The sequence below is a fragment of the Aptenodytes forsteri genome, unplaced genomic scaffold (genome assembly GCF_000699145.1).
Source record: "Aptenodytes forsteri isolate BGI_AS27 unplaced genomic scaffold, ASM69914v1 Scaffold15, whole genome shotgun sequence".
In the NCBI taxonomy this organism is placed as follows: Eukaryota; Metazoa; Chordata; class Aves; order Sphenisciformes; family Spheniscidae; genus Aptenodytes; species Aptenodytes forsteri.
In genome coordinates this window covers 27,881,726-27,900,895 of record NW_008795129.1, presented here as the reverse complement: position 1 = coordinate 27,900,895, position 19,170 = coordinate 27,881,726, and the positions used below count along the sequence as shown (strand labels likewise).

General features: G+C 39.8%; 1 protein-coding gene across 1 annotated transcript in view; it reads right to left on the bottom strand.

Annotated features, from left to right (window-relative positions):
* INPP5A (inositol polyphosphate-5-phosphatase A) overlaps positions 1–19,170 on the bottom strand; it is a 202,002-nt gene that overhangs the window by 96,589 nt on the left and 86,243 nt on the right. Inside the window, exons 5-7 of the mRNA XM_019471752.1 lie at positions 18,836–18,939; positions 8,375–8,427; positions 289–408 (exon numbers count right to left, since the gene is read on the bottom strand). Of these exons, the coding sequence (XP_019327297.1) occupies positions 289–408; positions 8,375–8,427; positions 18,836–18,939 (277 nt within the window). The remainder of the gene's footprint in view (positions 1–288; positions 409–8,374; positions 8,428–18,835; positions 18,940–19,170) is intronic.

The window sequence follows — 19,170 nt, the reverse complement described above, 5'->3', positions numbered from 1 at the left end:
GACTAAAAAGAAGCTAATCTAATTAACACATTTAAAAAGTAAACCTGCTCTCTACTCTATAAGTTCTGGTGACTTCAGGAGATTCTCCAATCTCAGTAATTTAGCTTAAAAGAGTAAGTGTCATAAACTGATCGGTAATTGGCACTGTGTAGAAAATTCTGATAAGAAGTGATCATTTTCAGTTCACAGAATAATTTCTACATTTCTGAGTGTGCCTTTTGAAACATCTTTTATATGCTGCTTATGAACACAGAAGATTGAAAGAGGCTAGTAAAAGCTAATACATACCTATCAAGTACATAGCCAAGAGCCTTATGCCGTATTCCTGAGTAAACCGATGGGCTTGTTTCCCAAGCAATTAAATTGGAAGCATCATGGAAAAGATGAATGTTTACCAAGTCAAAGGCACTATGACAAAAAAGGAAAAAAAATAAAATGATTCAGGATAAAAGAAAAAAACATTTGTGGCATCAGCAAAGCATTCAACATAATAACACTTACTGTATTCTCTCTTATGTTACCTTAATATTTACTCACACAGACTGTGCAAATTAAGCTATCATCATCGGAAAATTGTCAAAGACTATCATCAAACTTATGACAACTCATCCACAGATAAGACTGCATCTAGGCTTTTGCTTAAAATATGCATAATATGAAAATGAAAAGCTATTTGTCCGTTACAATTCACAGAAATCAAGCGGTACCCTCCCACTAAAATATTTTTAAAACAAAATTGAATGTGTAAACAAACAACTTCAAGTTTATAAAGCTGTAGCTAAATACGTAGTAGAACTGTGGCTTTGCAATAAACAAAATGAAAAGCTATTGACAGGAGAATTTTACTGACATTAAAGGCTAAATCATACCACTGCAACTCCTTATCTGTCCCTGTGTGGAGAAGGCCAAGATAATAGTGGTCAATCTGTGCACTAATTCCCGTCGAGAAGAGGATACAGGCTATTTAACTTGGACTGTGCCTGCAGGATCATAGGATCATAGAATCATTTAGGTTGGAAAAAACCTTTAAGACCAACCATTTACGAGTCCAACCATTAACCTAACACTGCCAAGTCCACCACTAAACCATGTCCCTAAGCGCCACATCTACACGTCTTTTCAATACCTCCAGGGATGGTGACTCAACCACTTCCCTGGGCAGCCTGTTCCATTGCTTGACAGCCCTTTCGGTGAAGGAATTTTTCCTAATATCCAATCTAAACCTCCCCTGGCACAACTTGAGGCCATTTCCTCTTGTCCTATCACTTGTTACTTGGGAGAAGAGACCGACACCCACCTCGCTACAACCTCCTTTCAGGTAGTTGTAGAGAGCGGTAAGGTCTGCCCTGAGCCTCCTTTTCTCCAGGCTAAACAACCCCAGTTCCCTCAACCACTCCTCACAGGACTTGGATGAGGAGCTAGCCTCAGAAAATCAGTAAAATTTGTAAATTTTCACAGCTTTGCTTTCTAACCTGAAAGACAGGAGTATTAACTCATCCTTTGCCACTTTGCAGTGAGGCAGGGAGTCAGACTGCGGTCCCCTCACTTGGCTGGGGGCTGGCTCAGCCAAAGCCCATCGCGTTGGCATCCCCTACCAACTACTGGTAGTGCACTGTAGAAGGAAATAACCCCAAGGGGTAAACGCTGTCTCAGCTTTGGGAGCTCTGCCCTCCAGGAGGAACACCCAGGAGTCGAGGACTGCTGTTACAGTGCCCAGTGGCCAAACACTGACAGAAGAGATTTCTGAAAAGAATCGTATTGCTTCTGTGGAAAATCTGTGGTTGTTGGTTTGGCTGAGGACAAGAGAAATAGAGATATTCTGGAAGTTCCTTCTTAATCAATGACACCAACTTCAAACCCCTGTGAAACAGAAATACCTTATTTTGCCCCCCTACATAAAAGCTAAATTATAGAATCACGGAATGGTTTGGGTTGGAAGGGACCTTTAAAGGTCATCTAGTCCAACCCCCCTGCTGTGGGCAGGAACATCTTCAAGTAGATCAGGTTGCTCAAGGCTCTATCCAACCTGACCTTGAACACTTCCAGGGATGCGGCATCCACAACTTCTCTGGGTAACCTGTTCCAGCGTCTCACCACCCTCATCGTAAAAAATCCCCTCCTTATGTCCAATCTAAACCTACCCTCTTTCAGTTTAAAACCGTTGCCCCTTATCCTGTCACTACAGGCCTTGGTAAAAGTCTCTCTCTGTCTTTCTTCTAAGACCCCTTTCTATCTTGAAAGGTTGCAATTAGGTGTCCTTAGAGCCTTCTCTTCTCCAGGCTGAACAACCCCAACTCTCTCAGCCTTTCTTCACAGGAGAGGTGTTCCAGCCCTCTGACCCTCCTCTGGACCCGCCCTATCAGATCCATGACTTCCTATGATCACTATGTGTCCACCCTATTTTCCCATCCATTTGTTGTGACAGCTATTTATAACTACATCCTTTTCAGTGTTAGTGCATAAGTTCCTTGACACAGGGACTGGAATTTGCTGAGACCGCACACCACTTGGCTGATTTTGGCTGGTAACAGTATTTTTAACAATAATACTACTGCTAGCCTTACAATGTACCAGTATGCAACCATAGTCTTACACCTTAAACTTTACACAATCCCACTTTTCACTGTGGCAGAAAACCTTCACACAGAAGGAATTTTCTGTTATAAACATGCCCAGACGGAGGAATTTCCTACCGTCACCTACATTAATCACATATAAGGTGTCACTTCTAGTGGGCTGGGAGTCACCTGGAAGGCAAGCTGTCTTTCTGAACTCTGGTTTCCCACTGCTGACAGACAGGACACATCTGAGTGGCAAACAGAAAGCTATCCAGCTGTTAAGGCCAAGCTGGTATTCTGCTTTTTATTTACTCTGCTCATGGCTTTTTGTGTCCTAGAGACCTGGTCTGCATTTTTAAAAACCTCTATCATCTCATTGCTTTGCTATTAAGCTCTTTTGGTAATGGGACATGGCGAGTCACAATGAAACCAGAAAACTTGGAATACTCTTTTCACACAGATTTAGCAACACCACTACCCCCTAACAAAACCCCCTCAAACAAACCAGCATATGCAGGAATTCCTGCATACTGCATTGAAGGACTGAAGGAAAGGTGTCTCCTGTGAAGCTCCAAAAGTGACACTTAAGGGATAGCATTGACAACGTTATGTTTTGGAAAGGTCCCTCCAGCACCTGCAAAAAGTGGTATGCCCCATTAGCTCCTACATGCATAATAGTGCTATGTGCTAAAAAAGCTGTTGCACTTCACTTTGAGGGCACAATTTTGGTTAGTGTTTCAAAAAATACATTTTGGGTAGGTTCCACGAACACTAATAGTAATTATTAGACTAGCATTGGACCGACAAGGGTAAAAAATTTCCTTGGTATAATTGAATAGATTTCTTTAAACTTTTAAACTATGAAGAAACAGAAATTACATACCAGAGTAGAGGTAAGTCTGTCCTAGAGGATTGTTATAAGAGACAAGGCTATTTAAAATGCTTTATTCTCACATTCAGAAAAAATGCTGGCAAAATTTGGTTGTAGCTGATCGAAAGTAGCCAGCACTTAAATGAGAAAAGATGTTATGGGAAGAATGGAGGCAAAATGAAACTGCCACAGCTCTAATAGAAGTCCAGTATCGCTGACATTTTTAAGCAGGATGGGGGTAGTCATACTAGACCTGTTTTAAGCTCTCTGTCCAAGTATGCTTCAGTACTGTTCCTGTCCTTGGCAGCTCAGGCATACTCCATGGACAAAGGATCTCTGTCAGCTTCCCTTCACAGACATGCGGGTTCTTGGTTTTCCTGTCTGAGACCCCTTGAAACCATGCTGATGGCCACAGAAATGCTCCTCAGCCAAGCGCTGCTCTTCCAGGCACTGTGTACTTTGTGGCTATGCCCCCTTTCGGCAGCTCTTATCTTCAACAGTAGTCGCAGACACATACCGATCATTTTGCAAAGGGCTCCAAAACCATGCATTCTCCACCTTAGATTAAGCTAAATGCAGAGATGCTACTAGATAAAGCAATAAAACACATGTTCTCATTTATCTGCTTCACTGATGAACACCATTTGGGCTTAGCCCAGAGCCATCTATGGATTTCAAGCTGCCTCTTCACAGAAAAATCCACTGAATGTCCTCAGTGTCTTCCCTCTCCCTTGGCCTTACTGCTAATGAAAGGTCCATTTAGTGAGTTTTCAGTCCTCTTTGTGAGGTGAACCACAGCTCAGCCCCATCATCTGACTGTATTACCTTGCCTGGGATCTCAGATTTAAAAACCAGTTTTTCCCTTTATAGGAGCCAAGCATTTTGAATTTGAACAAATGGCTAAATCATTCTGACTTTGCATTACTAGTCCTGTGCACAGACATCTCTTGTATGAGAATTCAGTGTGGAGATAAAAAACAACAGAGAAGGCAAACATATCTCATGTTCAAAAATGAGTTTGCAGGCTGCCAGAGAGAACATGGGAACAGACTTTGGCAGAGAGAGGTATCAAGCAGAAACCCCAAGCTGTGCACAGGGAGATTCCCCAGATTGTGATGGAGTCAGGGAACAGATTTAGACACAGCAAGTAAAGGCAGTCAAAACAGCGAATGCACGAGAAAGATACACAGGTCACCAAGCAGCCGGCACAAAGGCCTCTTCCAAAGATACTGGTGGGGGTTTTTTCGCTACAGGGAACAGCGTATCTTGCTGAATGAACTCACAGTGATGATAAATTAGTCCTACTAACCTTCATATTAAGATATATAATTAGTACATAACTACAAAACATAATCTGGAGATAATGGCTTGAGATGTCCGTTCCTGCCTGTCTGAAGGATGAACAGAAAGAATCCCTGTAGGACAGGGAGAGACCTCATTTCACGAACTCACCTCCTGTGTGAAGGTGTGAATCCATCCCCATCTGCCTAAAAAATGCTTGTTCTTAAAACTCGCTAATGAAGGACCTTCCACCTACAATTTCCCTGTCCTTTAATTAAAACTTTCATCATATGAACTGTTTTCCTGCAAACGAAAAATGATTTCCTTCTGCCCTTTCTGCAGGGGAGACAGACAGCAACCAGTCTCCCAGATGTGGCGAGCCAAATTTTTTCAACTCCTACTCGAATACTCCTACCATTCTTGACCCTCCTGTTCTTTTTCCAGCTTACCTAAAGCACAGCACTCAAAACAAGGCAGAGTACTCTATCAAAGGCCTTGGCAGCACTCAATTAAATAATTACCATACCTTCCCCCCTTCATGTCCTTCACATGATGTATCTATTAACACATCTCAGTAAGATAATAATGAACATACTCAATTTCTTCTCCCTTGATCCTTTTCTACAGTATGGGTAATGAGTCAGTTATTCCCAATATTGTATTTGTGCTTTTGAATTCTCCTCTCAAAGTACAATGCTTTGCACTTCCCTGACTTTAATCTTGAAATCCTACTTTCTCTAAAATATCAAAGCAATTTTGATGGCTGATTCCGACCTCTGATATACTTGCAAACATTCCCAGGTTGGTGCCATACCTACATTTTATAAATGTATTCTCTACTCCATCCTCCCTACCAAATATAAACTATATATGTAAACTGTATTTAAGACTGTAATGCATTCAGGGCACTATCTTGCACCTATTAACACAATAACACTAAGAACTATAGTTCTGGAATAGAAATAAATACCACCCCCCCACCCCCCTATATTCAAGATACTAAAACAAAAGGCAAAAAAAATGTAGTTATGTAGTTATGTAGTTCTCTTTTGTTTTTTCTTAAAATGAAATCTCTGAGTGCCCCGAGATTCCTTAGTTCTTCGTTCACACTCAAGATAAGCTAATGAAGAATAACGGATGTGAAAAATCTGGATTCACAGAGGAACTCAACTGGGGCAGATCACTGAATCACACAGGAGGAAAAAGGGGACAGTTCTCTGAAATCTTTTAAGGTCACTTTTTTGGGTTTTTGGAAGCCCTCTGTTTTTGGCATGAGGTACATTCTATAATGAAGTTTTCCTAGGCAGGGAAAATTAATAGCTCCCTTCAAGGATTCACACAGAAGTATTAACAACAAGTCTCATGGCTATATTTTTATTGAACTATTAGCATGTAGAAATGTATAGATCAAAAGCCACGATTATGAAAATGGCCAGAACTTTGTTCATATGCGTATGCACATAGACTGGCTTTAAACACTTACGATACCATGAACAGACACATTATGCACTTAGACCTAATCAGGTGTATTTTCTAACCCTCTGTATTTTCCACAATATTTCACTTTCATTCTCCAGAAATTGTTCACAGTAACTTGCCCCTTCAACTTCCATTAGAAACATTTGAGATCTTGTTAGATCATGTGGATCATAATCGCAGACTATTCCAGACACAAAACTACCACCGTAGCTCACCCCATTGCAGATCAGAAAAAGCTGCGAGCCTCCTCACTCTTACTTCCCAATATACCCTTAGGAAACATAAGCATAGTATATTATCTGATCAGAACATCTAGCTACAGACTGCTCCTTCCAAGAGCTATCCTTTTTAAGTATCAACCTGCAAGAAAACATTTCCTTTAAACCTATCTCTGAAGAGCATTTTTTTCTTGGAAAAGCCTAAAAATAAATTCACATTATTTTTTCTGCAAAGAGGAAATCCAAGAGGATAGGAGAGACAGAACCTGGAAAAGTCATGGTATAAGAGGAAAGGCCAGATTAGCAACTGGTGCTAAATACCCACTTCTGCAGATCTCTACTGCTGGAATCACATGCTATGTCATATGGATCTGGAAAAATTAACAAGAACCTACATTATCCTATAGCTGCCTGCCTGATTTCTGGGTCAAAAGTCTGTAAAAGGAGAAAATCTGCTGCTTTTTAATTTTTCACAAACTGTTTTCTTAATCTAATAAACATGCTTATGCAAACAAGCAAGAACACGGTTCAGCACTCAAAAGTCAGCCTGTGTGAACATTCATCAGACTTTAAAATCAAGCTTACAATTTTAAGACATGAAATGACCACAGGACGAAGGCAAAAATGTTGAATGTTCACATACATTTAGGTGACTATAACATAAATAAGCAGTAGAGACCAAAACTATGACTAAATGGCAAAAAAGTATGGTCAGATTTCCAGGTAGGACTAGAGAAATCTGAACCATCTGCGGGTTTGAGCCCTCCTTGCGTTAAGACAAGGAAAACTTTCAAGCTCTCTCAGGTATAGTGTTTTGCATAATCAGCTGCTCCCCCCAACATACACTACTACTATTACTACTATTATTGTTATTAAAGATACCATTTTCAAACAGGGATAGTAAATAGCTTCAGTTATGAGATACACCTCTTGTCAACACTAGTTGGCACTGCTTCTTCCAAAGACAGTGATCTAGCATATAACACCATAATGACGTCCAACTTCTACTTTCATACAGTTGTCTGCTCCCCTCAGCCCCCATCTCTTTAGGCTGTTGGATGATCCCAAGAGCAAAAAATGTTTCTTTCTTCTGTAGATTTTCACAGCACATCTTATGAGGAACTCTGCTTTGACAACAGCCAGGTTACACTGAACTTAAATAAGACTCGCTCGATGGGATGTTTCCTCAGCAGTCTATGAGCGCACAGATAAGAGATGTGCTGCCTGCTCTCTGCTGCTCCTCCATCAAATCCTACTAGTGAGTGCTGGGCTGCCAGGTGCTTTATTCTACTCTAGGATGAAACTAAGCAATCTCACAGAGAACAGGACCATGCCTTGGGTTTAAAATGGGAATCCTGACCTGAATATGACAAACAAAAAGTTCTGTTCCAGTAAAAGTAGTATAGTAGGAACTGGTTTTAAAAAGCTGCGTTCCTTACAGGTAGGGTCCCTCCACTGACTTCAGTGGAAACTGGGCTGGCCTTAAAGGGCTGGCTTAAAGAGTCCGTAGAGAACAATCTCTTTCCTCAGAAATCCCAGACATAAGGGCTGCATAGAGCCAGGCACAGGTATCTGACCCAGGTGAGACGCTGTAGAGCCTCAGCTGTATTAGGTGTGATGGGGAGCAGTAGTGGGGGGATGCCTTGAGCTCCACACTGACTCCTGTGGCCTTGGTCACAGACACCAAGCTTTTTTGCTCATGCTTGATTGAGAAGCTGCTTATGACCTGAATTATCCCATGCTAATTGCACATACATGTGAGTATTAACATCACATTTTGTTATGCATCACTACAACTTACTGAGCATTATGTGTTCAATAAATAATAAAGCAAAGCAACTGTTTTGGAACCAATCTGTTCTATGAATAGACCAATCTATACATATAAATTCCTTCTTTGAAATATTTGTTAACAAAAACATACATAATATACACATAATCAGAAATAACTTAAGGATGTAACTTACCAATCAGTAATACACCATCTTGTTCGAATGAAACCTTTTCTGGACCACTTGCACTGAAAAATAAGCAAATAAGAATCAGTTACCTTAAGTAAAGGATTACTGTGAAAGTGAGACGTACTTATACAGAGAACAAAATAAAACAAAGTTCACCCATACGCTGTAACTAATAAGCACTACACACCAACTGAGGTACCTTGAAAACATGTATCGTGTCTCCTATAAATCCTAGAATTATTTATATTTTTGGTCCTGCAGCAGTTATAAACTTACACGTAAAATTAATATAAGCCCTGGTAGTTGTTTATAGATGAAAGATAACCGATTAGAAAAGCTTTACAACTGTATTTATGCTTAGCCTAAACCAGCAAATTTTTACTGCCTATGCACAAATGTCTTGGCTTCTTTGTAATTTTACCTGAACTGTAAAATGTCATCAGAGATTTACATCAAATTAAAATGAATGAGATCTGCTAGAAAGCTATTTCTCCTGCTGAGCCAACCCACACGGTATTTCTATAAAAGTTAAGGGGAATGTAAATAATGGTAAAACATTACATTTATCAAAACTGCAACATCCATGAGAAAGCCACAAATCAGCTCATGCCAACATATGGCACTTATGATACAGCAAAAGGATTTTTTCAGCACCACTCCTAAGCCACTGCCATAAATTACAACCTCCCACAAAAAGACATGATTCTGCATCCTACTTATTCACTGTTAACAATGAATGTGGGGCTAGGCTAATGTTCTCTGGTAATGAATATTGCACCAGACAGGCCTAAATAATGATGCCAATGATTTTGTAGCAAAAGATTGCAACTCCTTATTATGAATAAAGTGCCAGCTATAGCACAGCATCCCCCCCGTTCAGGGGTATTGCTCTCCTAAGCCCCTCCTAAAGCACTGCCTTCAGAAGAGACTTGCCGGATGTATTTATCCACCTCACTGTGAACAGACGGTCCTCATGAAATGTTAATGTCCCAAATACTGCTGAGATAGCGAAGTGCCTCACAAAATCTAAATGGTCTGTTTCCTAATCACTCTTCAGATACCAGTTACCTATCTCCCACCTCCTCCCCTCTTCAGGCACAAACATGGTAACCACAGTCAAGACCAACCAGACACACCACCACTCCTTTACTGGAGCCCCTTTCCCATTGGGGTTCTCCTTGCATTCCAACTATGCTTATGAAGATTTTAAAGTGTTTATTTTACTGAATAAATAATAGCTTATTCTTTAAAGCTTGAATGTGAAAACTATTTACTGATATGCAGTTGTTCTCTTCTATCCAAACCCAGGAAAGTGTGCAAAGTTACTTGTAAATGACAGCTTATTTCATTGATCACACTCAACTTGAGAGCTTGTAATTTTGTGGAAAAAGTGTTACCTACATGCTACAAAACTAACAAGTAAAAAATTGTCTACAAAATCTACGCACAGTTATGTACTCCAGATTTTGGGAAACCCGTTTTTAGTATTTCTTACTTCAGGTGGCAATTTCAGAATCGCCTTTCTGCAGGCTTGTGGGACCTTCCTACACAGACTGCTAGAGCCAAATTTTACTGCGAGAGCCAGAGGGAAAATTGCAGCTTGGCTGCTTACCTGAGGACCCAGCTGTGCTGGCCCTGCCAAAGAAGGGTTGGAGGCTTCTCCTGCACAAATTTTACCAGCTTTGCATCGCTACAGCAGTGGGCAGCACAAGGAAGTAGTCCTCTCAAGACCGTCCAGTCCAAGAACAGTGACTAACAGCAAAGTCCTTCATGCAGTGAATTTTGATTCATATTTTGATACTGTGGACACACAATGAACAGCTTTCTTCTGTTCTTATGTCTCTACTTACAGTTGGCTTTCAGCAGCTCACAGGACATATATTAAGAGGGAATAAAATAAATTAACAAAACAAATGTTTAGCCCAATGTAAAGATTTCCTATAGACAAAAGGAGAAAAACCTCCTAAACCCAGAAGGATTATACAGAGTAAATGGACTTCTCTTCTGAGTGTATGCAATGTTTACACCACCATCCCCCCGCAGACCTGTCTGGTGAAGTCCTGGCAGCTGACTCCATCAATTTTGTAACTACAGATGAGGGGGATAAGTGTTTTTGAGATATTTAGTAATTAACATCAGTTGTTTGTTGATGCTTATAGGTGCTTAAATCTTTTAAGAATTTGGGCTTTTGAAAGCAAGTAAATTTGCCTAGGTCTAATAAGGTTATATTCAGGGAGGAAATCCTAACAGTTCACTACTCTGAAATCCAGCTGATGGATACATTCAGAGGGGAACTCATTTCACTGAATCCTTATACTTTTGTCTTAGGAGAGCCCAACTTTTGATTTTTCTTAAACTGCAGCTCTACTGAGAAAAACTCTGTGGTGACTGTGAATAAATATCTACTTTGTTGTAATTTTTTTCATAACCTCTTCTGTAGATCCAGCAATCACTCTGGTCAATCAGGGAATGGCTGGCTGGAGGGCTAACACACCAAATCTTCCCAATAGTCCGGCTTTCATGGCTGAACTACAAATCCCATAAGGTATCTTCTATTCACAGTTCTGTGATGATCGTGACAGCACAGTTACAAGCTGAGATTTGGCTAAATGTCAACATTTATTCAAAAGCAAAACAATGAAAAAAATTAAATACTAAAAGCATTCAAAATTGGCTTAAATCTAATCTCAATCAAAAAAGGGGAGCTCTGTCATTTCATTCTTAAAAATAACTATATTGAACTTTTAATTACTGAAGAACAATACATAGAACTTACATTGTCCAAGCCTATGATGTGGCCCAAGATAATGTCTTCAATCAAGCTGTCATTTTTCAATTGCTATTTTCCTCTTTGGCAACATAATAGGTACTTCAAAAGATGCAACATTAAAACAGGGCCAACTAGATCATGTTGTTTAGAGCCATATCCAGCTGGGTTTTGAGCATCTCCAAGGACAGCGATTCCACAACCTCTCTGGGCCCCTCTTCTGCTGTTTACCCTCACGGTGAAATCACATTTTCCCTTGCTGCAACTGATGACTGCTGCCCCTTGTCTTGTTGCTGGGTGCCACCCAGAGGCACCTGGCCCCATCCCTCAAGAGCCACTAGTTGGCCACTGCAGCCAGCAGTGTGGTCCCCCATCTCCTCCCTCTCCTGGCGGCACAGATGGGCTCTCTGGCTTCTCCTCCCACATCCCGTGCTCCAACCCCAGAGGTGCCTCTGCTATGCTTGCTCCAGTTTGCCTGAGTCGGTCTGGTACAGGGGTTCCCAAACCAGACACTGGAGATGTGATGTGGCCTTGGAGTGCCAAATAGATGGAGGAGTCCCTTCCTGGGACCTAACACATCCTGGGATGCTGTTGGCCTTCTTTGCCGCCAAAGTACAGTGCTGGCTCATGTCCAACTTGCTGTCCGACAAGATCCGGGTCCTTTTCTGTTTTCTGGATAGTCACCTCCAGCCTGTACTGCTTCATGAGGCTATCCCATCCCAGGGACAAAGCTTGGCATTAACCTTTGCTGAACTCCATGAGGTTCCCATCAGCCTGTTGAAGACCCTCTGAACAGCAGCCCTGCCCTCCAGCATATTGACTGCTCCCCCAACTTGACATCATCTGCAAAGTTGAGCGTGCACTCCATCCTGTTTTCCGAGCAGTTAACAAAGGGGTTGAATAGTACAGATCCCAGCATCGACCCCTGAGGAACACCACCAGCTGCCAGCTTGATTTTGTTCACCACCCTGTGAGCCTGGTGGTTGGCCAACTTTCCAGCCATCTTATACTCCACCTACCCAGTACACATGTCAGCAATTGGGCTTCAAGGATACCGTGAGAGACTGCATCGAAGGCCTTGATAGAGTCAATGCATACAACATCCACAGCACTCCCCTTGTCCATGCAACTGGTCACCCAGGAAGATTTGCTCCATCACCTTCCGATGACTGAGGAGAGGCCACCTGGGACCCTTCTTGAAAATGACTGTTTTCCCAGCCCTCAGGAACCTCTCCTTTTAAGATGGCAGTGAGAAGCCTCGCAGTGAGATCAGCCAGATCCCTTTCTCCCTTGGATGTGACCTTCCTGCTGCCACGGGCTCATACACATACAATTAGCTTAAGGTTTTGTGCAACCAAAGTGTATGAGACAAAGAGTCCTGTTGTCAATCATCATCCACTTCTCCAGCAAGCCATCCCACAGGACTTTACTCTGATTCTGTCACTGATGACCTCACCAACACAAGGAACACCAGTATAAAGTATGCCCAACCTTCAGCACTGCTGCCTTATTCTGTTTCATGCAAGCATACACTGATACAAGCCAATTAAAAGGTATTTGCAACACAATTTATATTTCATGACATGGTAAAAACCAGGATTTCTTATAGTAGCTTGGTGTTTCCTCACACATACACTGCAAATACTGGTTTTAAGGGCAGTAGTATGTATTAGAGGCTATTTTGCCAAAAATTTACTTTAATAAGTGTAACTGAAATTCTGACACCTCTCTATTAGAAGTCCTTAAAAAAATTTATTTTTTTTTTTTTCAAAAATCACAATTTGAAAACTTGTAGTTACATTCCGCCAGCCTTTTCTTTGTGAATAGAGTCTCTCAGGAGATCGTGCTGACCTTTTAAAACCCCCTAGAAACACCACCTACATAAATAACCTCTGCTACATCGGGTAAAAGGACCTCCAGACAACATTAACATGAAGAGAGAGGTTATAGAGGGCTAATGTCAAAAAGCACTGTGAGCAATAAGTAATGCACACAAACCATGATTGATAATGACTAGCACAGAGCCTTAATTCATCTTTTCTCCATCATTTTACTGAGAGGGACCATATCAAATTAAATAGTGACCCAGCAAGGGTTTATTCAACCATACAAAGCAGGGGCATGAAGGAAAGACATATTAAAGTGGCAATGACTGCAGTGTAATTGCAGCTTCTTAAAGGAACACCACAGTTCAGAGGAAGACGGGAAATCTTGTATATGAAGCAGCTGAATACTGAGCAGCAAGAACAACTGAGGCACCAAGTAATGTTCAGCATTAACAGGCCCACATCACCGCAGTGAGAACAACTCCTCCTCAAAGCCTCATGCAGGAACCTGTGTTTCGTGTACTCCAATATTCTCAATGTTTAACTAGCCAGGAAAAGGAGTGTGTATTATGACAGCTTTCCATAAAAACCATGCAGAATGGAGTTCCTGCCCCAAAACTACTTCCTTTCTTCCCTTCGATCAGTTTACAGAACTAAGGAATTTATGCTTTTGTGTTTTTAGGAGTTTGTATACAAACCGTTCAAAGTACCTTTCTAATTTCCCTGTATTTCAGAATAATATGCAGTATATGGAAAACTCAAGCCCAGTTCAGCCTTTGAACACTATCAAGCATTGTAACTGCACTATAAGTCATATTTTTACTGCTAAAGATTTTTAGAAGTCATTACATAAATTCAAAAGTCTGCAAATGAAAATATCTATGGCACTCATCAAAAAAAATGTATAGTGAGAGCTTAAGAATATGAAGTCAATCTATCTAATGACAAAATCTATTACGTAGTATAATAATTCAATTGGTAATTTGCTTTTTCACATAATGCTTTCATTACCCTTTATTTACCAGAAAATACAGTATAAAGAATTTAGTAAGAATATATCTATTGGAAGACCACATTTAAGTATCTGTGCATGATGTAAGCAAATATAAGAAATATGTGATAAAACCTACACTTGCTCCACTTATTTTTACATACAAAACCATGGGACATGCAAACCATTATTGCTGTCAGCTTCTTCCTATACACATCACCAGTGAAGTAGCCAACCAGTAGCAATACATAATTTCTTCACTAAAAGTTATTTTAGAAGACAGAAATACAATAATGATGCAACTTTTGAAAGAAAGATCAAGTTAAGTATTTATATGTAAGAAAGTTGTAAGTTACCATGTCAAGCTGGCAGAAGGCCTGTGGAAGCAATAGGTACGAGTATACACGTGGTGGGGCAGAGGTTTCAGGGGTCCCTTTTTGCATCTGTTAGACAACCTTGAAGGACCAAGTGGATAAAGGGGAATGCAGGAGCAGGGATGTGAAGTCAGAGGGGCCTGACCCTGCCAGCAGCTGAAGTGTAATGCTCCAGTCTAGGTCATTGCCAAAAATAGCTGAAAATAATGGTATGTGTTTGAAAGCACAGCAAGGACTACCAGCCTGTTCTCACACTTCATATCCACTGTCAGATCTACAATATTTCTTCTGTTTTACAAGGCACCTTCTTTTTTCCTCCTATATTTCACCAAACTCTTCAAAGAACATTTACGTCTATAAGAATTCCCTTCTTTGGAACAGGGTTGATCGGAGTATAAACAATGGACCTACGTTTTAGATGCCCAACCCAAAATATGATAGTAATTCTGTAGCTCATTTCACTGAGAACGCAAAGAGTCATTACAAAACTTACTTTATAAAATAGCCATTAAAGGTAGAAAATTACAATAATAAAATTTATACTATTAAGGTAATAGCAGCACAATGATAACATGACACAGAACTGCCAACAGCAAGATTACATGACCTGTCCCAAAATGACAAAATCAGAACGCCAATCTCGCAGCGTATTTGCTGCTATGGTCAGGATAAGCCTAACTCAGCATTTGACTACATTCTCTTCCAATTAAGATTTTCTTTAGGACTTATCTATACAGCCGAATTATATTATTGTTGGAGCATATAACTTAAAATAGTTACAACACCAAACATGATGGTTTGGGCCTTTTACTTGGCCCAAGTAGAAGCCAGCACAGGAGACTGGGGAGGTACTTCAGCTCATGCTGGAGAATGTTACTCAGCCTAGGCTGAATAAAGCAAGGACACCTATGTCTTTATATCATAAAATGACACTTGTTTTATTGTGTAATTTGTATATTCCCCCACCCCAACCTGTAAATTACCTTTAGGTACTCATAACTTGAACACACTTACTTAATTCCTTTAACTTCAATAAATAATTAACTTATTAATAATTTGTCTATTTAACATTAAGAATGCAAAAGTTAGTAGGCTTTGGACCTGATACAGCCCAGTAGTTGAACCACTGTTTAACATCTTAAATATAAAAATGTTATCATTCACCTTAGATATATATTGCAGCTGAACAACATGCCTTACATATTTTGGATCATTGATGTGCTTTAATATTTCCAAATACCGTATTTGGAAAGAAGAAACTTTTGGAAACAGAATTTAAAGAAGAACTATAGCTTGGGAAGGAAGAAAGAGAAAATTGTTTCTTATTGTCGATTTCAAAGCAACAATCTTTATTTTTATTTTTTATAGTCACTAGGTGCTCCACCATCTGTAAGCCAGCATAAAAACAGGTAGAGATGATATAGATCATCTGTATACTCTCAGAGAGGTATCTACATTTTAAAATAGGAAAAAAAATTCCTACTTCATGTCCCAGAAAGGGGATACCACATCTTTCACCTTACAGTATTAAGTCTCTTCTCAGATCCTCTGTTAATAGGATTCCTTTAGCTAGCAGATGGATTGTGAATACAGGCAGTTTCATCTACTAAAAGACAACATAAATCATCATTGAGAAAGGAGAGACCGCAGTAAGGTTATCACCATACAGCCTTCTCCATGAAAGGTTTGCATTAAAGCATTAGTGAAATTAATTCATCTTTCATAAGAGCTTTGAGCAGTATCTGTGATCTATGATAACAACCAATTTCTCACTATGGGAAAAAAAAAATTACTCAGGCCTGATAGACTACACAAATCTGCTTTTTTTTAAATGGCCTAACATTATCTGGAGTGTTGCTCCCAGAGGCATCATTTGAGTCTTATGCCTAGCCAAGAGGACCCATAAATCAAGACAGAAAGTTTTGTTAGTTTTATATGCAGTGGGCTGTAATTATTTTGAATTGCATTATGCCTCAATCATTGTAATTACTTTTAGATCATCCTTAAGCAGCAGTAATAAAAAGAAAAGAAATCAGTCTTAAACCATTTCTCACACAAAACATCGTAAATGTGGTATAAGAAGTCTGGCTAAAACACACAAGAGCATGTAAATGTAATGTTTGGACAGATATGCTGCTCATGCATTCTGCTGTGTCAACTCAAATTTTCAAAATACACATTATTTTGTGGTCTTTTAATTAGCATCGTTATTACCAACACTTGTCTAGGAAGAAAACAGGTGATAACAAGATTAATTTAAGCTTTAAAAATAGAAACATGTATATGAGAACCAAAACTATGTCACTGTTGGGTTTTTGATGTTGCTGTACTCGTGTGTGCTTCAGACACTCTTTGGTCTTCAGTCCAAAATGAAGAACAGCATAGTGTAAAAATCATCACAATTATTTTCTAACTTTTCAAGTCACATGAAAAATATGCTGGCTTGGTCTATGCTAGGTTGCATGCCAAATGAGCATGGGAAGTCACAGAACTGTAAATATCGATGCTGCTATTATCTGCGTAACTGTAGTCCTAGAAAGCCCTTATCACTTTCCTCTCCCACTGTGCGAAGCTCTGAAATAAAATGGGTAAATCCTGCAGCCTGTTCTGTGAGTCTTGCCGCAACACTATTACAAGGAATTGTGCTGTGCGCAGGAACAGAACTAAGCTTTCAAGGTGCTTCAGGGATTCATTCATATCTTAATTGCGAGTGTTTGTGGATTTTCTCTTTTCCTATTTATTCCTCCTCCAGGTAAACAGTATCCCTGAAAACACCAGAACACGGTGCTTTCTCCTTAGAAAAGTCATTTAAGGTAATGTAACGAATGGGAACAGTATGAAGGCATCAGATCCTCAAAAGGTATTTAGCTGCTTCTTGGGTTCTGGACCTAATAGTCCTGTACCTAAAGCAGCACTGCAGGGTGTATTGAATATAGAAGCTATTGCTCCAAATACAAACGTGGGAACAACTGATCCCTGAGCACCCACAAGAAACAAACACAACCTCTGGTCCACAAAACAGTGTGGGAAAGCCACTAGACTCAACCATTTCTCCAAGAGACTGTGAAGAATTGTTCATGTAAGAGGTGGTAATAAACGATGCTGAACAAGTTACAAATTTGCCAGTCTCATGATGAAACAACAGCAGTGAAATAACGATGGAAATAATTCTTCCTGGGTATCAATGAACAATCCATAATTTGGCCTATTGCTGTTAACCGTGATAACAGCGCTCGCACACTGGTGTTCAGTGCTCTCAGTATTACAGTCAAATCATTCAACAGCACTGTTAATTTCCTACTTACATTGTCAATCACCCATAATGCTACACTTTATTGCTGATGGAGGAGGAAAATAAATATCTGAGTAACCGCTTGAAGTTCCTTGAAACTTAACTTCAAAGAAGTATTTAAGATGTTTATTCACAGGAGGTAAAAGCTAGTAAAATTATGTCAAAGGCAGTTTCCCTTCCAGTACAGAGATATAGAATATAAAAATAAATAATTTAGTATCAAAGTCAAGAAAAAGAATAACCTATATCTCATCAACCCCGTAATTATTTATGCAATGCTCTTCCAAGCACACATGCACTATGTAAATATCTCTAAGTGTGTATATTTACAAATTCTAAATTTATTTTAAAAGTTTATTTAGTTCTTCTTTATATTAAAGTAGTAACATGCCTGTTTGATCCACAGATGTTATAGGATTTCAACAAATTTTTTCACTTGGCTTGTAGTAAACACCATTAAATACCCATGTTCTAGATGTTCTTAAGAAATTAAAAATGAGCAAATTAAACATCAAGGAAGAGAACTGCAGGCAAAGACTGCACTTGCATGTGCAATTGCACTTGTGGGTGCAGTGGAAGAAAACCCTCAGCTGTGCTTGTGTTTCTGGGTTTGACAAGACCTTCACCTTCAAGTTCAAACATGCAGCACTCCCCAGTTCTTAAGAGAACAAAAAAAGGGAGTACGAGGGCAGCGTCAGAGGAAAACATCAGTATGTTTTCAAGTTACGTGTACTCTTGCACCAATAAGAAACCACCTTTTCCCTCCATACTTGCAGTGACTGCAGTAGTACCTAGCTGTACTGAACAGAAACCAGTATCGCTGCAACCATGATTACAGAGCTGCTGCCGCTGAATATAAATGGAATCCATTCAAAGTCAAGTCTCACCCTGCCAAGGAGTAAGTCTCCCTGAAACAGACTTGCAGTTGGCACTGTGAGCTATTTCTTTGGTTTTAAATGCACAAACAAATCTTTTCATCACTGTCTCCATCCTTCACAAGGATTTCCTACTATACAAAGAACTCAATTTGAATTTGGTAAATCCATGCAATGACTTAGAACATATATTATAGGTGACAAGAAACTGACAAACAAACAAATAAAAACACAAGACTCATTTCTGACCTTATTTACATTACTGAGAGTAGCTACTCAAGTAATCAGAGCAAATCAGAATCAAACCTAGTATTTGGGAATGCTCCACGGGATTGTACATACCTCAGGGAAATAATCCTGTGGAAACTTCTCTTTTTCCAGCATGGGCGTGCTTTCTAAAGTGTCTGAGTAGATTTCTTTCCCAGTAACCTTTTTATACTTCTTAGCTAGGAAGAGATATAAAACAAAATTAACATACATATCTTTAACATTATAAGCAACTTACAGCACTCATTGACAAAGCAGTGGCATCTGCAGAATAGGTGGTAGGGTCTTAGCAAAAATATGCAAGCACTGCTGCTTGCTGTTCTGGGGGAAAAGACAGAGACCACTAAACCATGTATAAACATACTTGTTTATACCAGACATCTTGAAGATATACAGTTATGGGTACTGTT